The following is a 22,364-nucleotide window of genomic DNA, read 5'->3' as shown; positions in this document are numbered from 1 at the left end:
TAGCTTTTTTTATTTCAACTCGGTTAGATTTTAGTTCTTTTATTTCTCCAGAAAGGGCTTTTGTCTCTCCAGAGAGAGTTTCTCTAATATCTTCCATGCATTTTTCGAGCCCGGCTAGAACCTTGAGGATCATCATTCTGAACTCTATATCTGACATATTACCAATGTTTGTATTGATTAGGTCCCTAGCCTTTGGTACTGCCTCTTGTTCTTTTTTTTGTGGTGAGTTTTTCCGCCTTGTCATTTTGTCCAGATAAGAGTATATGAAGGAGCAAATAAAATACTGAAAGGGAGGCAAAGACCCCAGGAAAATGTGCTTTAACCAAATAGAAGAGACCCCAAATTGTGGGAGGGAGAAAGGGGATAAAAAGAAGTTCAGAAAAAAAAAATTAAAAAAAGAAAACAAATAAAGAAAAAATATTTAAAAAAAAAGAAATATATATATTAGATAAACTAGTAAAAAATTTTAAAAAAGAAAAGGGTAAAAGTTTAAAAAAAATTTAGCAGAAGAAAAAAAAATTAAAAAAAAATTAAATTAACCGCAAGACTAAAGAGTCATGGGGAGAAAGCCATGAGTTCCGTGCTTTGCTTTCTCCTCCACTGGAATTCTGCTGCTCTCCTTGGTAGGTGAACTTTGTCTTGGCTGGATTTCTTGTTGATCTTCTGGGGGGGGGCCTGTTGTAGTGATTCTTAAGTGTCTTTGCCTGAGGCGGAATTGCACCGCCCTTACCAGGGGCCGGGCTAAGTAATCTGCTCAGGTTTGCTTTCAGGAGCTTTTGTCCCTTGAACGCTTTCCGTAGAGTTCCGGAGGACGGGAATGAAAATGGCGGCCTCCCAGTCTCTGGCCCAGAGGAGCCGAGAGCTCGGGTCCCACTCCTCAGTGCGCCCTCGGAGAAAAGAGCCCAATCACTCCCATCTCCCTGGCCTCTGGCCACACTCTGAGCTCACCCAGCCTGCGACCAGTTCAAGGTAACTCCGAGCTGAGAGCTCACTCCTCGGCTCTGTCTCTGTAGCCAGCTTCCCCGTTCTAATACCTGTGAGCTCTGCGACACTCAGACACCCCCGATCCTTCTGTGACCCTGCAGGCCTAGGGCCCTGCTGGCCCCGCATGGGCTTCACCCCGGTTTAGCCACTGGAGCGATGTCCCTCAGCGGAACAGACTTTTAAAAGTCCTGATTTTGTGCTCCGTTGCTCCACCATTTTCTGGGAGCCCCTCCCCCTGCCATCTATCTTCCCGTCGCTTTGGGTTCACTTCTCCGCCAGTCCTACCTTTCAGAAAGTGGTCGATTTTCAGTTTCTGGAATTGCTGTTCTTCTTCTCTTCGATCTCCCGTTGGATTTGTAGGTGTTTGCAATGGTTTGAAAAGCTATCTAGCTGATCTGCTACCTGATGTAGTCTCAGCCTGCAACTTCTCCGCCATCTTGAGTCCTCCCCCTCCATCTGCATTCTTATAGTAGGTGGCAGGATAAAGTTTTTATTTATTTATTTATTTATTTATTTATTTATTTATTTTTTACTATGTCTGACAAACTAAAACTCAAAGCTGGCTTTCTATGAAAGACTTTTTCTTTTTAATTTAAGATTTTACTTACTAAGAAGTAAATTTTAAACTATATATATTTCAGCGTTGATTGAGATAAGTACAGATAGTATTAAATGAAATCATACACCCCAGATTTTAGGGACTTAATGTGTAGGGGAAGTTTCTCTTATGGTTTAATACTGACTTCACTAAAAATATGTTTCTAATCAGAATATAACCTTCTCCCTTGACTCTCTCCCTTTTATTTTAAAAGACTTTATCTTGAACTTCTTGTGTTTGCTAAAGAAGGTCATAGTAGATATGTTACATTTCATATGTTAGAATACAAATTATCCACTTAGAGTAATATTATTTTACTTCTTTTCTTTAAGTGCTAAAAATCCTGTAAGTGGTTGAATGATTCATTTGTTATTGGATTTGTTTTCATGTGTGTAGAATTGATATAAAAATATCAAACATCATTAAATGTATTTTCCTAAAATGTCTTTTTTTAATAGCTATTACAGAATTTCTGCCGAGTGCTGCACTTTTTTACTAGAAGTAAACGATTTTTAACAGTCAGTTTGTTCAGTTTCACAAACCAGCATGTTTCTTTGAGATTGGCCTGGATTTTACAGAACTTGGTTGAGGTAAGGAAAGATTGTGTGTGTATGTACGTGTGTGTGTGTGTGTGTGTGTGGACTATAGGGAAGAAAAAGTAAAGGAATAACAATAGTGATTTGATTATTTGAGGGAAAATTAAGTGCCCACTACATATTGGGATGGAATACAGGAATCTTTACTCTATTTTTTTTTTAAAGTTTTTATTGTAAGTCATAATACATATAGGAAAACAGACAAAACAAAAATTTACCACTCATTGATTGTGGAGCAAACATCTGTGTAACACTACTTGAATCAAGAAATAGAACATTGTGATACTGTGTATCCCATTTTCTTTCAACTTTTACTTTTTTACTTAGGTGTTTTTTTCCTCAACACTGTAGTTTTACCTGAATTTTTTAAAAATTTGTATTAATGTGTAAATTAATTTTCTTATATTTTCATTGCTATTTAGTGTTCAGTATATGATTTTATCCCTATCCATTTATCCATTCTGTTCGTGTGCATTTGAGTTATCTCTATTTTGGGGCTATTATGAATAATGCTGTCTTTGGAGTATATATAAAAGCATTTCTGCTGTATTTATATATGGGAATGGGGTTTCTAGGGCATGAATGGGTATGTATATCTCTCTTCACTTTTAGTGGATAATGTCCAAAATTTTCCCACAGTTTTTGATAATTTATTTACCCACCATCAATCAATGAGAGGACTTCATATTTCATGTACCATCATAATTGGTATTATCAGTGGTTTTTTTTTAATTTTAGCCACTTTAGTAGTTAAATAGTGATCTCTCCTTGTGATTTTATTTTATTTATTTTAAGATTTTTTATTTATTTGAGAGAGAGAATAGAGAGCATGAGAGGGTAGTGGGTCAGAGGGAGAAGCAGACTCCCTGCTGAGCAGGGAGTCCCATGTGGGACTTGATCCTCCAGGATCATGACTGAGCCAAAGGCAGTTGCTTAACCAGCTGAGCCGCCCAGGTGCCCTGTTTCTTCCATTCTTCTAGGCACAAGGATTACTTCAACCCAGGTTAATGATTGAGGTGATTCAAAACAGCTTCATTTCCTGTGAGAGCCTGTCTTTCTAGTTTACCCTTACTTACAGGGTAGAGCTATTTGGAGTCTTAACCCAAAGCAAGTTTGGGAAGCCCTAATATGGACTCTGTTTTTGAATGGGCCTACGACCTATTAGAGGACCTGACTCTCAAATGTTTTTTTTTTTAATATTTTATTTATTTATTTGACAGACAGAGATCACAAGTAGGCAGAGAGGCAGGCAGAGAGAGAGGAGGAAGCAGGTTCCCTGCTGAGCAGAGAGCTCGATGTGGGGCTCGATCCCAGAACCCTGGGATCATGACCTGAGCCGAAGGCAGAGGCTTTAACCCACTGAGCCACCCAGGCGCCCCTCAAATGTTTTTTTGAAGGAACAGATGAACTTACTAGTTGTCAGGCATTGTTGCTGCTTACTGAAATGCAGATTAATCTTTCTCTGATCTGGAACAAATTTTAGAATCGCAGTTTCTAAATTTAAAAAGAATTTGAAATAAAGTAATATTACTTTAAGCACTCCATATTTAAGTGGTATAAAACCTGAATGGAATCTTCAAATATTTGTATAAATAATCTACAAATGACTTCTTTTTTGGAACTTATGTCACATGTTTTCATTTTATTGATCCTTTCCGCTGTTGAAATATAATTCACCCTTACATGTATTCATTTGCTATTCTTTTTATCTCATTTATTTAGGAGACATGTTTTAAGCATATGCTGTATGCCAGGAACCCTCCTAGGTGTTGGACTTACCAATGTAGTCCTGCTCTTAAGGAGCTGAGGATCTAACAGGGAAGTAATGATGTGAGATAAGGGTTAGAAGATTTCCGTAGAGTGCTGGCTTAGACAAAGCCAGGAACTAACTGCTAGTCTTGAAGGACAAATAAGAGTTGGCGAGGTGGTGAAGTATGATAAAGGGCATGGTTTCTACTATGTTAGTAATACTTCAGGGCACCTGGCTGGCTCAGTCAGTAGAGCATGCCACTTTTAATCTTGGGTTGTGAGTTTGCACCCCACATTGAGTATAGAGCCTATTAAAAAAAAAAAAGATATCTCAACAATCATTTCATTGTCTCTGTTGGCTAATATAAAGAGGTTGTGATACTTTTGTTTCCTTCGGCATGCTTTATGCTAAGGATTACCACATTTTTCTTTAACATGCCAGATAGTCATAATTTAGACTTGGAAGGCCATAAGGTTTCTGTCACAACTACTCTGCCATTGTAGTGCGAATACAGCCATAAATAACAAAGAAACAGGTGAGCATGGCTACATTCCAGTGCCATTTTATCTATGGACCCTGAAATTTGAATTTCATATACTTTTTCATATGTCACAAAGTATTCTTTTTAAAAAAACAATTATACAATTTAAAAAGCATTCTTAACTTGCTGTACAGAAACAGGCAGTGAATTGGATTTGAACTGTAATCATAGTATACCATCCTGTTTTAGACTTTGTGTAGACATATTCATATGTCTAAGCTAAAAATATGTATATTTACTTTGTTTTTTCATCACAAAAGTAACACATGCTTCTTATAAAATTAAATCCCTTTTTACCTTACAGTAATTGCTTAGAACTGTTTGGGGTATATTTTAAAAATAATTTCTTTATATATATTAATTCTTATCAAAAAATGGGATTATATTGTATTTACTGATTGGCACTTAATCATACACTTCATAATTTAGCCTTTAAAAAAAAAGATTTTATTTATTTATTTGACCGAGAGAGAGAGAGATCATAAGTAGGCAGAGAGGCAGGCAGAGCAAGAGGGAGAAGCAGGCTCCCCGCTGAGCAGAGAGCCCAGTGTGGGGCTCGATCCCAGGACCCTGAGATCATGACCTGAGCCGAAGGCAGAGGCTTGACCCACTGAGCCACCCAGGCACCCCTAATTTAGCCTTTTTGAGTCAGTTTTGTGATGTTGTGTTTTCTAGGTGCAAAATGCAGTTGAAGAAGATAATTGCTGCTTTGGGACTGTTGATACCTGGTTGTTACATAAGCTCACAAAAGGTAAAGATGATCTGATAGGTCTATTTCAAGTAACTGAAATTTGATTGATAGGAATGATTCACCTAAAAAAGTGGAGGTTACTTTTTTTCCCCTTCCCTTATCCCAGACATACTGCTCCTTGGTACTGGAGTAACTACATGTTATAGTAAAGGTAGATAAATTTTAGATTTGTAAGGTGAGGGTGATTTTTAAATTGTGATGAGACCTCAAACACAAGATGGAGGAACAGTTTTAATTTCAAAAGTGGTAAAGACTTGAGTAGGGTAACAAATTTGTCCTTTGCAGCTGGGTAACTATAGGCAATCATATTACACCTTTGAACCCCTTTCCTTATCCTTAAACTGGAGATCAGAATGCCTTGGTGGCAGTCAGTTAAGCTCTAATTCTTGGTTTTGGCTCCGGTCATGATCTCAGGGTCATGAGTTAGAGCCCTGAGGTCAGTCTTTACCTGCGTGGGGAGTCTGCTTGAGATTCTCTCCCTCTGTTCCTGCCCCAACTCGAGTGCTCTCTCTCTCTCTCTCTTTCTTTCAAATAAATAAATCTTTAAAAGAAATAACAAAATAAACTGGGAATCACGATGTGACAATGTATATGAAAGAGATTTCGTAAGCTATAAAAGTTCAAAAAGATTAAGTGGGAAATTGCTTTGGAGACTTTGCACTGGAAATATACATTTTGGAATGATTTTGAGGCCAGACAGAGGTCTAGATTATAAACTAGGGATAGAGGGATAGCTGTTGATTGATACTACTTGATAATATAATATCTTCAATGTGAATTCAGGTTCTGAATTTGCCACGGATTTTTCAAATGCCAGTGCAACTGGACTATTTGACCCTTTTAAGGTAAAGTTGTTGTTTTTTTTTCCTTTTGAATCACAATTTTTGTATAATTTAGTTTGGATTCTGATGACATATTTTTATGCTCAGATGCACTGGAGCAGGATCCTTACTTCCCTGCTTTCAATACCACTGTCTATCCTGCCTCCTGTGAGAGATACAAGGTAATAATGAACATCAGTTATAGAAACTAGCAAAATTGTCCCTGAATTCATTTTGCCTTAGTGGGGAAAGCATTTTGTCATTTGTTATTTGTTTGAGGTGCTTGTATGTTCATTATATGACTTTTTGGTCTACAAATCAATTTGCTGAATTTGAGAATTAATGTTTCTAGAGCTATGACTGACTTTTTAATCAATTTTGTTTGAAGCCACAATTTTGGATCAGTGGATGAAGAGATATTTGGTGTGCCTATACCAATAGTGGCCTTGGTAAGTAGAAAACTTGAGGGTTTCTCCATGCATAGTATAAACTAAATAAAATATATATGGATAGTTGGGATTATAATATTTAAGAGCATTAGAGGTCCTTGCAGAATAAAATTAAAGTATTTTTTTTCTTTTTAAATTAATGTGCCCTGGATATAATCAGGAGTATTTTCTGTATTCTGGTAAGGGGACCCACCCGGCCAGTCTTCTGACATGAAAGCACTTTCTGATCTTTTCTGACTTTTTTATATATATCGTTTTTCAGAAAACTGTTAAATTTTTTTTAATGTTGTATTCTGAATAATGTGTGGCTTATATTTGATAACTCTGAGACAAAAAACAAAGGATAGGTCCATTGCTTAGTTTGTTTTTGATACAGTATAACCAAACAGTGACAAGGCAACTTAAAATAAATAAAATGTTGTATTTATATTTTATAAAATCCTTAGCCAACATAGACCAGTAGAGAAACTATAGAAGAGTGAAAAATTAATTATTTCAGGTTTTTGAGGTTCTTTCTTGATTGTACTCTTTCTGTCTGGATGAAAGATCTAGAACTTAGAGAATTTCAAGGATTTGCCCCCTGGTTGAGGGGCTCTGCGGAAACTCCAACCTTGACTTTGGTTTCCTGTAATAGCTTACGCAGGAAATATAGACCATCTTTCCCAGGTGGATGATTGCCATAGTAGATGGAGGAATCAGGTGAGAGAAGGGGAGTTTATTTCCAAGTTATAAATTCCTGGTCATTTAGAGAGGGTCAGTCTTAACTTCATGGTAGGCTCAGGCTTAGATAAAGGTATTGCTGGAACAGTTGAAGTTTAGTGACAAAGTGTTTTGTTTTGTTTTTTTAAGATTTTATTTATTTGACAGAGAGAGATCACAAGTAGATGGAGAGGCAAGCAGAGAGAGAGAGAGAGAGAGAGAGAGAGGGAAGCAGGCCCCCTGCCGAGCAGAGAGCCCCATGCGGGACTCGATCTCAGGACCCTGAGATCATGACCTGAGCCGAAGGCAGTGGCTTAACCCACTGAGCCACCCAGGCGCCCCGTGACAAAGTGTTCTTTAGATGAGTTTTGGTCCTTAAAATATTACTATATGTTGTTAAAATGGTAAGAGGGGCACCTGGCTGGCTCAGTTGGTGGAGCATGTAGCTCTTGATCTTGGGATTGTAAATTCGAGCCCCATGTTGGGTGTAGAGATTACTTAAAAATGAAATCTTGAAAGAAAGAGAGAGAGAGGGTGAAAGAAAACAATAGGCCTAAAATGGCAGCCTAAACCAAGACTTAATACCTTCCCTAACTGCAGTTTCAATCCCCCAGAAATGTAATCCTTACCGTCAACGCGGAACTATTCCATCAGCACTTGGAGAGTTTCTGATAGGCCCTTTTCTTTCCCCTTAGGGCAGCCTTACCTAAAACAATGGATTTTTTTTGCTAATAATTTCATTTTTTCCTTTTCTGGGGCACCTGGGTGGTTTGGTCGGTAAAGTGACCAATTCTTAATCTCAGCTCAGGTCTTGATTTCAGGGTCATGAGTTCAAGCCCCACATTGGGCTTTATGATGGGGGTGGAACCTACTTAAAAAAAAAAAAAGACTTTCCTTTTCTGTAGCTCTTTGGTGCTCCCCGTAATTGCTAGATGGGATGCCATCTAATTCATGAATTGATTAATAAAGCTAGTTAGATCTTTAAAATTTACTCAGTTGAGGGTGCCTGGGTGACTCAGTCAGTGAAGTGTCTGCCTTCTGCTCAGGTCATGATCCCAGGGTCCGGGGATCGAGTCCCTCATTGGACTCCCTGCTCAGCAGGAAGTCTGCTTCTCCCTCTGCTTCTCCCCCGCCCGTGTTTATGCTCTCTGGCTCTCTCTGTCATTCTCTCTAAAATAAATAAATAAAATCTTTAAAAAAAGAAAAGAAGATTTCCTTGGTTGAATTATTGTTATTTAACAGATTTGGTGGCAAGCAGCAACAAGATCCAAAGCGAACTTCCAGCAACATCTGGGGACAATGAGAAACACAGGCATGGTACCCCATGAACCCTTTGAATTCATGTGTTTCTTGCTGTTCCTGAGGGCTATGGGCAAGTTCCCTTTTGGTTCAGAGCTCCACTCTTAGTACATTCAAGCTCCCCCAGTGTAATTGGCCTTCCTTTACAGCCTGAACTGCCAGATGGTTATGCCCAGAGCTGGCAGTTTTGCCTAGAGTCCAGCTGAGCTGGTGGGAAAAATGTCTGCCCAAAGACAAATCCCTTGCCTTTCAGGCCATAATTCCCCTGAATTGCTGGAAAACCCCAGCAAGATTCCACAAGAATTGTCTGTGGTGAGCGCAGGGCCTTCTCTTGGCCGGGACACAGTAACATCTCTTGGTTGTCGCTTATACATTAAGGTGCGCATAATTTGTCTTGTTTTGTGTAGATAAAGGCTATCACTAACAGGGATCTCAGAGACCAAAAAACTGGAAAAATTGGTGGGCACAGGGTAAGCATTTGAAGGCTATTAGAGCACTTACCACCTCAAGAAAATGGGTTAGATTGATACAAGCTCGCCACCAACCTCAAGAAAACCTCTATATGATGAGGTACTCTTAAAACATGCAAGATCCCCGGCCCAGTAGCCCATCCCTTTTAGGTATTAGTTTGGCTCTGAGAACTCAAGCCTTAGCTAATGGAATCCTTAAATTATAAAGAGTCAAAGCATGCCACCTTCCAGTGCATCTGTTTATGTCTAAGAACTGTAGTTCTAGAAGTTGTAGGTATCTTGCAAAAATGGCAAAATCTTACTAAGCTTGTTTAGTGTCCTGGGGAACTTGGCTCATTAACTGTCAGGTCAAGGGTCCCCAAATAAGTCCAGACAGAAATATGAGTTGCACCCCATTTGTAGCTAGATGCAGCTGGACAGAAATATAGGTTAACTCTATTTGTGCTGAGAATCCCACCAAACTGCTCCAGCCTTCCAGAGAATTACAACCTAGAAATACAGTGGTCATTATGGGGACTGTTCCAATTCGATAAAATCATTTAAGAAGTGCACTTGAAAGGAAGGATTCCCAAATTAAACAGAATGGGATACCTTTTTTCATTGGCAAGCAGAAGCCTCTAAAAGGTTTCAGAATTCCCATATTGCTTCATTAAAAGACTCATTGCCAAAGGCTAGTGAAAAAGGGAGAAGAGGTGCCCAAAACAAAAGACTGTAAGACCAACGTAGTTCCTGTTGCTCCCCTTTATCCTCCTTAGAGTACTCGTTCTACTAATCCTTTGTCTGAATTTTTTTCCACTCTGAAAAGACTACACAATCATAAACAAAACTCCACCACATTGGCCTCATATACACCCCTGTATTTACTTCATAGGAGGGCCCCATATGGGCCCGTCCCAGAGTCATTGAAACGGAGGGATTTTCTGGTGAAACTGCTACGTTATTCCCTCAAACAGCAAAGGAGAAAGTCTGGTAGATACCAGAGCCTACAGAGGGGATCCTGGAAAAACTTCCAGCAAAGGGTGAAAATTCTTACCTGAACCAGTTCTTTCCAAATCTCTGTCTGTAGTGCGCAGTCTAGAGAGGAAAATAAAATTTCACGTTGTCCCTTCCTTTCCAAATCCAGACTCACTGACTATTGATCCTTTCTGCCCCAGTAGTGCCTTCTCGTTTCTCTAGTTTTACGTGCCGGGGCTTGTCTTTCTGTCTGCATGGGACATGCAGATTTTGGTTCTGTGGCTATCATTTGGAGTGACTTTAGATCTTGGGAAGCTAATATCCCTTGCACCCTCTTTGGGGACCTTTCTTACACCCATGGGTTGTTATTCTGTACCACCAGAAATATTTAAAATTAGAACCATGTCCCCAGGGGAAAAAGAAGGAAACTGAGAATAACAGAGTTGAGTAGGTAGATCAACCTATGTCATTTAAGTTGCAACCCGTTCCTGGAGGAAGTGAAGCAATTGTCCTTATCCTGCAATATTTATAAAACTAGAAATATAGCAATTCAGAGTTTACCTATTTCTTTTTTTTTTTTTAAAGATTCTATTTATTTATTTGACAGAGAGATCACAAGCAGGCAGAGAGGCAGGCAGAGAGAGAGGAGGAAGCAGGCTCCCCACTGAGCAGAGAGTCCGATGCGGGGCTCGATCCCAGGACTCTGAGATCATGACCTGAGCCGAAGGCAGCGGCCTAACCACTGAGCCACCCAGGCGCCCCAGAGTTTACCTATTTCTTTACCAATCCCAAAACTTCCCCTGTTTATCTCAAACAGATTGTAAATTTTTAGCTCTAGGAAAGCAGAGTCCTTCCTGAAGGAACTTGCATTCTTTCCCTGTCCCATGACGTTTACGTCTTATCAAGTCTTAAAAATGTAAACAAAGCCCACAATCTCCAGATACTGAGAGAAAAAAGGGAAAGAAGACTTTTTAAAAATACAAACCTGCAAAGGAGCTCTTTTCCCAAACTCTAGCATTACCTCCTTAAGATTAATCCTAGGGACAAATACAAATCTTAAAAAATCTTATCTGTAAATATTAGTAACTATAAGGTCTTTGTGTGCATCTGTCTGTCTTTCTCTATGTATATATTAAGTGTGAGATATTTTTCTACCTCTGGATGGTATTGCTAAAATTAATTTGTAAAAGAGCTCTGTTTACTTGGTTTAAAGGCAAACACCGGTAAGGATTAGATATCCTAAAACTCTCAGAAAGAAACCAATCCAAACATTTTCTCAAGCTCACAAAATCTGGGTAAATATTTGATATGAAAGCTACTTTAAGGTTATTGGTTTAATTAACATAGACAGGGGCACCTGGGTGACTCAGTGGGTTAAAGCCTCTGCCTTCATCTCAGGTCATGATCCCAGTGTCCTGGGATCGAGCCCCACATGGGGCTCTCTGCTCGGCGGGGAGCCTGCTTCCTCCTCTCTTTCTGTCTGCCTCTCTGCCTACTTGTGATCTCTGTCTGTCAAGTAAATAAATAAAAAATCTTAAAAAAAAAAATTAACATAGACATATCTTAGGGTACCTGGGTAGTGCCATTAAGCAGCCAACTCTTGGTTTCAGCTTAGGTTGTGATCTCTGAGTTGTGGGACTGAGACCCGCATTGGGTTCTGTGCTCCATGTGAAGTCTGCTTAAAATTCTCTCTCCCTCTCACCCTGCCCCTCCCGCTTGTGCACGTGCACACACACATTCTCTTGCTCTCTCTAAAATAAACAGATCTTTAAAGAATATTAAAGTAGACATGCCTTTATAGTTATCAGCATTAAAATTAAAAGTTTTATTCTGCCTTAATTCACTTAAAGTCGAATAAGGTAATATAATTTCTGTTACAGATTAAAAAAAAAATAGCTTGGCAGGGGGCACCTGGGTGGCTCAGTCATTTAGGCATCCAACTCTTGATCTCAGCTGAGGTCATGATCTTGGGGTCATGAGATCAAGTCCCACATTAGGCTCTGCACTCAGGGGAGAGTCTGCTCAAGATTCTCTTTCTCTCTCCCTCTGCCCCTCCCCTACTCTCTCTGTCAAATAAATAAATTTTAAAAAAATAACTTGGAAGAATGACTGACTCTATCTGATGTCTCATGAAGTTCTTATGGGTAATACAAGCATAATTATTAAGAACAAGTAAATAGATATAAATAAAATAAAAAATTTAGGTAATCTTTTAAATAGTCTCCCAAATCTTTTTGGTAACTTAACACCCTAAAGTTTTTCTTCATTTTAAAAAATTTATTTATTTGACAGAGAGAGACAGTGAGAGAGGGAACACAAGCAGGGGGAGTGGAGGAGGGAGAAGCAGGCCTCCTGCTGAGCAGGGAGCCCAATGTGGGACTTGATCCACAGGACCCTGGGATCATGACCTGAGCCAAAGGCAGTTGCTTAAGGAGTGAGCCACTCAGGTACCCCACCCTAAAGTTTTTCTAAGTTAGGTTAAGTAATGAATTAAGTTGAATTCATTAAATATCTATATCATTTGTAAATAAGATTAAATACTAAAATATCAATTACTAAACATAGGTTTGTTTATCTTGTAGTGCCTGGCTGGCGTAGTGGAGCATGTGATTCTGATCTCAGGGTTGTAAGTTCAAGCCCCACATTGGGTATAGAGATTACTTAAAAATATCTTAAAAAAAAAAAAAAAAAGAAATATCTACTCATGGCTTCTTGTTACAGAAAAACTGTAATATATTTTGGATATGTTAGTGCTACATTGGAAAATTAAAAACATAATGCTTCTAAAAATTATAAAATGTATTTATAAATTTGCCAGTCTAAAGAATGCTGGTATAATTGATGTTTCCATTTGCTTAGCACTGCTAGAAATAATAAGGGAAACATCTCCATATGCAAGGGAAGTAAAATACATGTTTTTGATATTTAAAAAAAGTATGAGGATGGAGATATATTCTTTGGGGAAAAAACAGTTGTAGAAAGAAAGGAATCTCTGGCAAGGAATTGTGTATATGGTCAGGACTGACTAAAGATTGGAACAGGTAAGTTTTAGTATCAAAACTAAGCCAGTACAAAATGAGAATTTGGTTTTCTCTCTGCTTTAAGAGGATAAAGTTTGTTTGTTTGGACTTTTCATTGGCTTAAGTGTTTTTGACCTGGAGCATACCAAAGAATTTGCTAAACTATTTAAGCTTATGTGATATGTTAAATTACATCAGAAGCATTATCGAATAAAAAAGACCTTATTTATGTTGTAAGATTTTGACACGTGTGCATAAAGTCCATTCTGCTTCTGAAAAAAAAAAAAAAAGCCCCTCATTGCCACACTTTTGCCATCCTGATGTCCTGTAACATGGCAACGGTCTGCTGCTGAATCAGAGGAATAAAGGTGGGTAAATACTGGCTGTCAATTAAATGAATAGTTGGGGCTATGGGAAAGCTAAGATGGCTGCTTAGTTTTTCCCAGTTCCCTGGTAAACCCTACTTTTCAGTTTTTAAATTCCTTCACTAACCATAGGGCATTCAAGATGACCCAAAATTATGAATAGACATTGGTGGGGAGACTTCTGTAATATTGTAAAAATAATCTACCAGCAATTCCTGACTTGTCAGGTCATCCTGGGAAAACTGATTTTGTTCCCAGAGCCTCAGACCTACCCCTCCGGACCCTTTGAACACTGCAGCTGGACTTCATTCCAGCTGCTAGTTACTAGGGGTTACCTGTATGTTCTTGTTATTCATTGTATGTTTTGTGGATGGGTCGAAGCCTTTCCCTGCTGCAAGACTGTGATGCCCTCACAGTAGCGAGGAAACTATTAGAAAACGTGTTTCCCATTTGGGGCATACCTTCCACAATCTCCAGTGATCAAGACATCCACTTCACTGGGCAAATCCTATGAACCTTAATGAAAACCTTGCAGAACTTCTTGGAATTCTATCAGAAACTTGTATACTGAGCTGGGATAATTAGGTATTCTGAAAACATTAGCAGAAGAAGATGGCCCTTGAGCCCCCACTGGAAGAGGAATCTTACCAGATGCTCCTGATCACTGACACTGCTGCAAAACTAGAAGGGATGGAGCCTTGAGTACATATCTCACAGTTTGCAAAGGTTCCACCTCCAACCAGGTCTTCTAGAGATGCTGGAGACACCTCCAAATCAAATTGATGAGGAAAAGAAGTAGCTGATGTGGGACGGAATGCTTCTCCCCAAGATGATGAATCAAGACTAAGCTTTAACTAAATGTACAACCCTTTCTCCTCCTTTCTTTTATTCTGGCATTAGCCTGGAAAGTTAATGCTATCATCTGTTTCTCCACAGGCCATTGCTTCAGGGTCTTTGGAATTTAGAATAACCTTTTAGTTCAGGCTAGGAAAAAATCTAACTGAACCCCTAATTTTTCACAAGCAAAATAAGACAACTCTTTGGGCGACTCCCTTGAAGTTACGTTGTTGAGCTAGAAAGGACCTGCCAGGAGGTTTTCATGATTCAGGAATTCACTCCTCTTGGTAGGTCCCTACTTCCCTGGTTAGGGGTAAATGTAAATGAGCCTATGATCAGGAAATTCCCCTCAGTTCTTGAAATTACTGCAGAATCTGCTGCTAAAGCAGCAGAGGCCCAACAGCCATCCTTATATTCTTTAGCCAAGGCTGATCTTGATAGTAGGATAGCCCTCGATTATTTTTAGCCCAGCAAGGGGGAATCTCTGCTCTGGTCAGCACCACCTACTGTATTTGGACTAACCCTTCTGGGGATTTCGAAACTTAATTACATACACTATGGAGTATTATGCCTCCATCAGAAAGGATGAATACCCAACTTTTGTAGCAACATGGACGGGACTGGAAGAGATTATGCTGAGTGAAATAAGTCAAGCAGAGAGAGTCAATTATCATATGGTTTCACTTATTTGTGGAGCATAACAAATAGCGTGGAGGACATGGGGAGTTAGGAGAAGGGAGTTGGGGGAAATTGGAAGGGGAAGTGAACAATGAGAGACTATGGACTCTGAAAAACAATCTGAAGGGTTTGAAGAGGTGGGGGGGTGGGAGGTTGGGGGAACCAGGTGGTGGGTATTAGAGAGGCACGGATTGCATGGAGCACTGGGTGTGGTACAAAAACAATGAATACTGCAAATATGCTGAAAATAAAAAAAATTTTTAAAAATCACTGAGCAAGGTGCTTGGCTTAAGAGAGTAATGTCTTCAGTGGGGTCTTTTCTTTGATTTATTTGATTTTAATTGTTTTGGGTCTTGGGAACCATGGCTTTGAAGTGCGCTCCAAATACGGGGAATTATCCTGTTTATGGTTATCGTAATAATCTTTCTGGTACATTGTATTCTCTCAAAAGCTTTACATGCATGTTCGCTGCCAAGCACCAAGCAATTGATCTCCCTAAGATGGAAACATTAGAAAAGGAATGAAGAAGACAACTGACTAAAAATTGTAAACCTGAAGTTGTAACCTGTGAATATCACAGAAATTAAGCAAAAAACCATCATGACCTGTGAATACCACACAGAGGATCAGTAACAGCTGTGAGAACTCTGGAGTGGTGATGGAGAATGCTGCTAATGCTTTAAATTTTGATCGCATCTCTCAGTTAAACTGAGAGTCTGATCAAAAGAGAGGAAATTGTTAATAAGAAAAACACAGGCCTAAGGTGGCAGCTCCAAGCCAGTAAACCTAGACTTAATAGCTAACCCACCTGTAGTTTCAGCTCCCCAGAAATGTAACCCTTACCCAGTCAACATGGGAATTTCTGGGTCAGCGTTAGGAAATTTAATGATAGACCCCTTCTGTCCACCTTAGGAGGGCAACTGTTCCCAAAACAATGGGTTCTTTGCTAATAGTTTCCTTTTTTCTCTGTTCTTGTTCTACTTTTAAAAACTTTCCTTTTCTTTAGCCCTTTGGAGCTCACCTCTGCTAGAATGGATGCATCAATTAATAAAGCCAAATAGAGCTTTAAAATTTACTCTGTTGAACATTGTTACTTGACAATTTACATTTAATTATTTTAACAAAATGTTATAATTTTTCTTTTAACAAAAATTTATAGTTGGGAATGTGTACTTTTGACCTATATCTCTTTATATTAAGCATACACCTATCACTCTTAATTAAAAGAGAAATTTGTGAGGTCAGTTATTTTGAATGAATGAATGAATGAATGAAACCACTTTTAAGTTGAAAAATCTTTGTTTTTTTCTGGATAATTTTTACCCTGACCTTTATTTTTCAGATTTTTCCTGTGATATTTAAAAGTTATAAAGTAGATTGCCTACTAAAAATTCCTGAGGCACATTGGTTACAACACAATGTTAGTCCTGAAGAAACTTCTAGCTTATTGTTGCTCTTTGTTCTTTCCAGGGCTTTTTTTTTTTCCTTAAGGAAAAGGAGAAAAGAAAATAAGATGTTGACCCATGAGACTACAATATAGGAGACAGTGGGATACAGTGAAATGGGCCACTGCTCATGCCCAGCCATCTTATATTTGAATATTTTTGGCAGGTCGCCGATCAGCAGTCAGCCATGTTTGGAGAGTGCTGCTTCCACACAGGAGATGTGAAACTGACTATGGGAACTGGGACATTTTTGGATATTAATACTGGAAATAACCTTCAACATAGTGTTGGAGGTAAATAGTTAGAATTTATCCTTTTTATTGATAAAATATCACTTCATATTTAACTTTTGTGACACTTATCCCATTTTTATATTGAGTACTTTCTAACATATTTTTCACTGTTATGCTTAGAGACAGTTAATTTCTATTTTCCTGTTTTCCTTAAAAGCATAAAAAATGAGACAGATATTTTTTTTTAAAGATTTTATTTATTTATTTGACAGAGAGAAATCACAAGTAGGCAGAGAGGCAGGCAGAGAGAGAGGGGGAAGCAGGCTTCCCGCTGAGCAGAAAGCCCGATGCGGGGCTCGATCCCAGGACCCTGAGATCACGACCTGAACTGAAGGCAGAGGCCTAACCCAGTGAGCCACCCAGGCGCCCAGAGACAGATATTATAGAAAACTCAGTATTAGGGTATTTTGGTCAGTTTACTAAATATTTACCTGTAATACCTATAATATTGGCCTAAAGCATTTTTCTAGGCCTCTAACTTTTCTCTTATGAGTTAGCAGTTCTTTTTGTGATTTTTTTTGGGGGGTGGTAATTCTCAATTAATATTCTATACATATTTAATGACTGTTGCCAAGAAATTGGTTTCCCTGATGGAAGACATCCTAGGATATGTAAACCAAGAAATTTAGATTGTGGAACTCTACCCTAGGAGGCCTGTGGGCTCTTAATCTGGGCTGTGTCTCTTAACATGGTTACAAAGAAAAATATTTTTCTTACCTTCAATCCTGCCTCAAGCTCTTCCTTTCCCCCTAACTTGGAAAATGGAAGATAGAAAATTTCATCATGGTATTAGGTTGTTTCTACTTAGGAGCCTTCACAAATAAATAAAATAGTGTAGTTGGCTCTGTTTGTGTGTTTTTAGAGACATAGATATGCCTACGGCTACTAAAAGCTAATGTTTATTGTTCATATTAAATACCAGGCACACACTAAGTTTTTTATGCTTTAATTCAGTTTATTCTCATAGGAGCTGTCTGAGGCAGACCATTTTACAGTTGAGGAGACTGAGGCTATGAGGTTAGAAACTTGTAAGATCATGGACTTCAGAGCCACTTTGCTATTTTTTTAAGATAATCCAATTGTTTGTCAAAATTGTAGATGTCTCTGTAATGAATTATCTGTTTATTACATTTGACTTATATTGTTTTTTTGTTTTTAAGGGTTTTATCCTCTAATTGGGTGGAAGATTGGCCAAGAAGTTGTATGCTTAGCTGAAAGCAATGCAGGAGACACTGGTACTATCATAAATTGGGCTCAAGAATTAGGTAAGTCATCTTTTAAACATTTCACAGGCCCAAATTAAAGAATTCAAGCACGCCGTAGGACTGACGATGAGTAGGGAATGAATGGATTGTTCAGTTGAGACATAAAAGGACCTATGCTAGAAGAAAATATAGGATATTTTTTTTATGACACTGGGATGGCAAAAGGCTAGGCATTAAGGTCAGATACCATAAAGAAAAAAGCAATAAATTTAAGTGTATAAATTATTAGAATGTGTAAGGAGAGAGCTGCCATGAGCAAAGTTAAAAGACAAGTTGGTATGAACGATTTGTAGCATACGTCAGAAAAATTAATAAAGATGACTAAAGAATTGGGGTGTCTGGGTGGCTCAGTTATTTAAGTGTCTGCCTTCAGCTCGGGTCATGGTCCTGGTGTCGAACCCCGCATCCATCGGGTTCCATGCTCAGTGGGGAGTCTGCTTCTTCCTCTCCTTCTGCCCCTCCCCCTGCTCCTGCTCTCTGATTCTCTCACTCTCTCTTCCAATTAAATAAGTAAGATTTTAAAAAAAGATAACTAAAGAATGAATAAAGGACAGAAGTATAGACAACTATCATATCAAATGACTATTAAAAATGACTATTCTTAATAATCATGGCTCAGTCAGTTAAACCTCTGCCTTCAGCTCAGGTCTTTATCCGGGGGTCCTGGTATCGAACCCCACATTGGGCTCCCTGCTTCTTCCTCTCTGCCTCTCCCCTGGCTCTTGCATGTGCATGCTCTCTTTCTCTCTCAAATTAATAAAATCTTAAAAAGAGTATATACATAAAAATTATGTCTCCTGCCGTTGGCAGAGATTAAGTAGTTTGATGATGTTCAGCGCTGATGGAAATATAGAGAAAAAAACTGTTCTTGTTTTCCTTTGCAATGAACATTAACTAGTATGACCTTTCTGGAGGACAAGCAGGCAATATGTTTCAATTTATAGAGTGTAGACCCTTTGCCCTCAGTTCTATTCTTTTTTTTTTTTCTTTTTAAGAAAACAGTGATACAGGTATGCAAAGATGTGTACATGCTTAAGTGTTTAATACAGTGATTAGAAATAAGTTCCTGTCTAAAGTAAAGCATCGAGTAAGTAAACGTCAGTATATCCATACAGTGGGACATTGTACAGTCACATATAACGGCATAGTTGTAGATCTTACTGATGTAAAACACTGTCTATGAGAAATTAAGGAGGTAGTTGCAGGATAGTCTATATAAATCTTTCTTGCTTGTATTTTACAACTTTATTGAGCTATAATCCACATACCATATAATTTGCCTACTTAAAGTGTAAAATTCAGTGTTCTTTCATATTGTCTTGGGGCTACACAAGCATCACCATAATCTATCTCCTTTTAGAACATTTTTATTCCCCCTAAAAGGTACCCCTATAGGCATTGGCATTCTTGTTCTACCCACCAGCCCTAAGCTACCATGGATCTACTTTCTGTCTCTATGGATTTGCCTATTCTGGACATTTCATATGGATGCAATTAAATAATGCATGGTGTCTTGTTAACTGCCTTCTTTCACTCAGCATAGTGTTGCAAGGGTCACCCATGTTGTGGTGTGTGTCAGTGTTTCATTTCTTTTTATTGCTGAATAGTAATCCATTATATGGCTCCACCACAATTTATTTATTCATTCATCAGACAATGGACATTTGGCTTGTTCCCACTTTTTGGCTTTTGTAAATAATGAATAGCCTGTATATTATATAGCCATATTTCATGCAGAAGGTGTGAAATATTACATACCAAAGAATTGACAGTGGGTATCTCTGATTAAATTATGGAGCAGGCTGTAATTTTCTACTTTGCTAATTTGAACTAAGCTGAGTTGTTTAAAGAAAAAGCCAATTTTGTTGGCAGAAAACATAAAACTCTAGGAAGAAAATGCCAGTCCATCTCCTTTCTTCCTTTCTCTCTCCTTCTCCATGAGCCTGCACCTGCATTATAAGCATAAGATTACTTGTTTATAAGTTATTATTATAAAAGTTTATTTCAAAGTTTTTTTTGTCACTTAGAAGTCTCTTCTTTATTTTTTTTTTAGATTATTTATTTATTTGAGAGAGAGAGAGAGAGAGAGTGCGTGCACACATGTGGGGGAGGGGTAGAGGAAGAGTGGGTGAGAGAGAATCTCAAGCAGACCTCCACACTGAGCTTGAAGCCCAAAAGGGTGCTTGATCTCAGGACCCTGAGATCATGACCTGAGCCTAAATCAAGAGTCGGATGCCCAACCAGCTGAACCACCCAGATGCCCCAGAAGCCTCTTCTTTAAATATTCCTCTTTTAACTTTTTTTGGACATCTATCTTGATGATCAGAAATAGAAAATGGGGATGCCTGGGTGGCTCAGTTGTTAAGTGACTGCCTTCAGCTCAGGTCATGGTCCCAGGACTGAGTCCCACATTGGGCTCCTTGCTCAGCAGGAATCAGGCTTCTCTGGCTACCCTATTTCATGTTTGTGCTCTTTCTCTCTCTCTCTCTGACAAATAAATAAATAAAATCTTAAAAAAAAAAAGAAATAGAAAGTTACATATTTTTTCTCCTTAGTTGTACCTTCTATTAATTTTACTCCTTCCCAGAAAATGCAAAGAAAAAGCAGAAAAACTTCACATTCATCAGTTAAAAAAATAATTCTCGAGTTCTGTGTGACATCATGTGCACGTTCTCTGTAGGAATCTTTGCTTTGCTGGCTTGAGTCTCATTCACTGTGATTCTCAAATGATGAAAACTCTTTTCTGGGAGATGGGGCTAAATGGTCCTACCTAGAAAAGCGATGTGATTTCTGGTAGAGGCACAAGGTCTCCTGAAGGCCAGTCCCATCTCTAGCAAGGAAATGGGACTGTTGTTCTGACTGGAGGGAGAGAGAATTCAGAGTTGAATTATTTACTTTAAAATTTTATGTCATTGGTAAATCTAAACATCTGTGTCTGTCTGAAATTCACACAAAAAGTTGACATTTATTTGAATATATTTCTTTCTGTTTTGAGAAATCATTTAGTGGGTATACTGAAAAAAATTAATCATGTTCAGGAGAAACACAGTGTGTAAGAGCCTAAGTAGCCCTGACATTTCCTTGAATGTGTGAGCTGAACTTTATATCTTTGTGTGGCGTCCTGAGCATCTCCAGTCTGGATGATGGCTTCCTTCCACTTCATTAGTGGATTGAACACCTCAGCTCAGGTGTAAAAGCTGTTTTAAACAAGTTTCGTCTTGATTTTTGGATTTATTTTCTAAGTCTTTTTCACACAGGCCAGTTCTTCCTTTTTTCCCCCTTAGCCTACTGTTAACTGGCACATTTGGTTTCCCACATGGTCATCTCTTTTCTTTTTGATTTAGTCCATTTCTCCTCCTCTTCACTCTTTGTTCTATTTTGCTGTCTTAATCTTATATTTTTTCTGTCTTCCAGCTTGTATTGAGTTAACAAGTAACTGAGCAGTCACAGCGTGCCTGGAGCTAACTGTACATGCTAGGGTAACATGAGTGAATGACACAGAAACCCGCTGCCCTCACAGCAGTTACAGTCTAACACGAAAGACATGGGGGGGTGTCTTTTTTTTTTTTTTCCTCTCTCTCTCTCTTTTTTTTTAAGATTTTATTTATTTAAGAGAGAGACAGAGATAGCTAGAGAGAGCACGGCGGGGCGTGGGTGGGCGAGGAACAGGAGAAGCAGGCCACCCGCCAAGCAGAGAGCCAGACACAGGGTTCAATCCCAGGACCCTGAGATCATGACCTGAGCTGAAAGCAGATGCTTATCTACTGAGCCACCCAGGAGTCCCAGGAACGACATGTTTTCAATGGAAAAAATTGAAAAAATATATTAGTGTTAAGTCCCAGGAAAGAGAAGTAGTTGTAGGATCAATGATCCCTTTTTAAAAATATTTATTTATTTATTTATTTAAGCAAAGATAATAGAAATTTATTAAGTGAAAATAGAGAAAAAGCTCTCCAGAGAGAGGGGTCCAGACAGGACTAGGAGGGCCTTTAGGGTTGGTCTTTTATAGAAAGCCAACCAAGGAACTTAAATCCTTTTAACATCTCTATCGATATCACCACTGAGCAAGGACTAGTGATAACACTTTCAATGGCCCACCTCCACTAGGGTCTCATTATTCTCTGTTGGCCACAGGTTTTATCATAAAAGACACCCACCCCCCATACCTAACAGGATGGTCCAGTTTGTTCCCTTACCTCTGTTTCCCCACTTCTCCACATTTTCAGGATTTCTGTGACCTGATCGCAGAGCCCCCTATCTATCTCTCCCTACCTAGTCCTGCCTATCCCTTACTCATTCCTCTCTCTGGAATAGTAAACTTACCTGCCATTAGAGAATGGGTTGGTGGCCACTCTGGCTGCTTCCTGCTGAAATGGGGTGGTGGGCTGTATGGCAGTTAGAATCTATTCAGGGGTTCGTCCAGGGGATCGTGGTGTGGCTCCAGGGGGTCATGACGGGCAGCAAGGGGTAATGCCTCAGCACATGCAAAAGGATGAACATTTCTTAGGCCCCAAATTGTGATCACATCCCTTAAGTAAGATCCTCAGTT

At 38.9% G+C, this 22,364-nt stretch overlaps 1 protein-coding gene across 5 annotated transcripts in view; it reads left to right on the top strand.

Annotated features, from left to right (window-relative positions):
* The window catches only part of GK5 (glycerol kinase 5), an 82,820-nt gene that overhangs the window by 31,959 nt on the left and 28,497 nt on the right, over positions 1-22,364 (top strand). For all 5 annotated transcript variants that reach the window (XM_047726673.1, XM_047726641.1, XM_047726652.1 and 2 more), the window contains 7 exons: positions 2,041-2,172; positions 5,145-5,220; positions 6,004-6,065; positions 6,150-6,223; positions 6,430-6,490; positions 16,424-16,550; positions 17,711-17,815. In XM_047726673.1, coding sequence (XP_047582629.1) covers positions 2,041-2,172; positions 5,145-5,220; positions 6,004-6,065; positions 6,150-6,223; positions 6,430-6,490; positions 16,424-16,550; positions 17,711-17,815 — 637 coding nt within the window. The remainder of the gene's footprint in view (positions 1-2,040; positions 2,173-5,144; positions 5,221-6,003; positions 6,066-6,149; positions 6,224-6,429; positions 6,491-16,423; positions 16,551-17,710; positions 17,816-22,364) is intronic.

This window comes from Lutra lutra, chromosome 1, assembly GCF_902655055.1.
Source record: "Lutra lutra chromosome 1, mLutLut1.2, whole genome shotgun sequence".
Taxonomy (NCBI): Eukaryota; Metazoa; Chordata; class Mammalia; order Carnivora; family Mustelidae; genus Lutra; species Lutra lutra.
The sequence above is the reverse complement of the archived record's forward strand: the minus strand, read 5'-3'. Positions and strand labels throughout refer to the sequence as shown.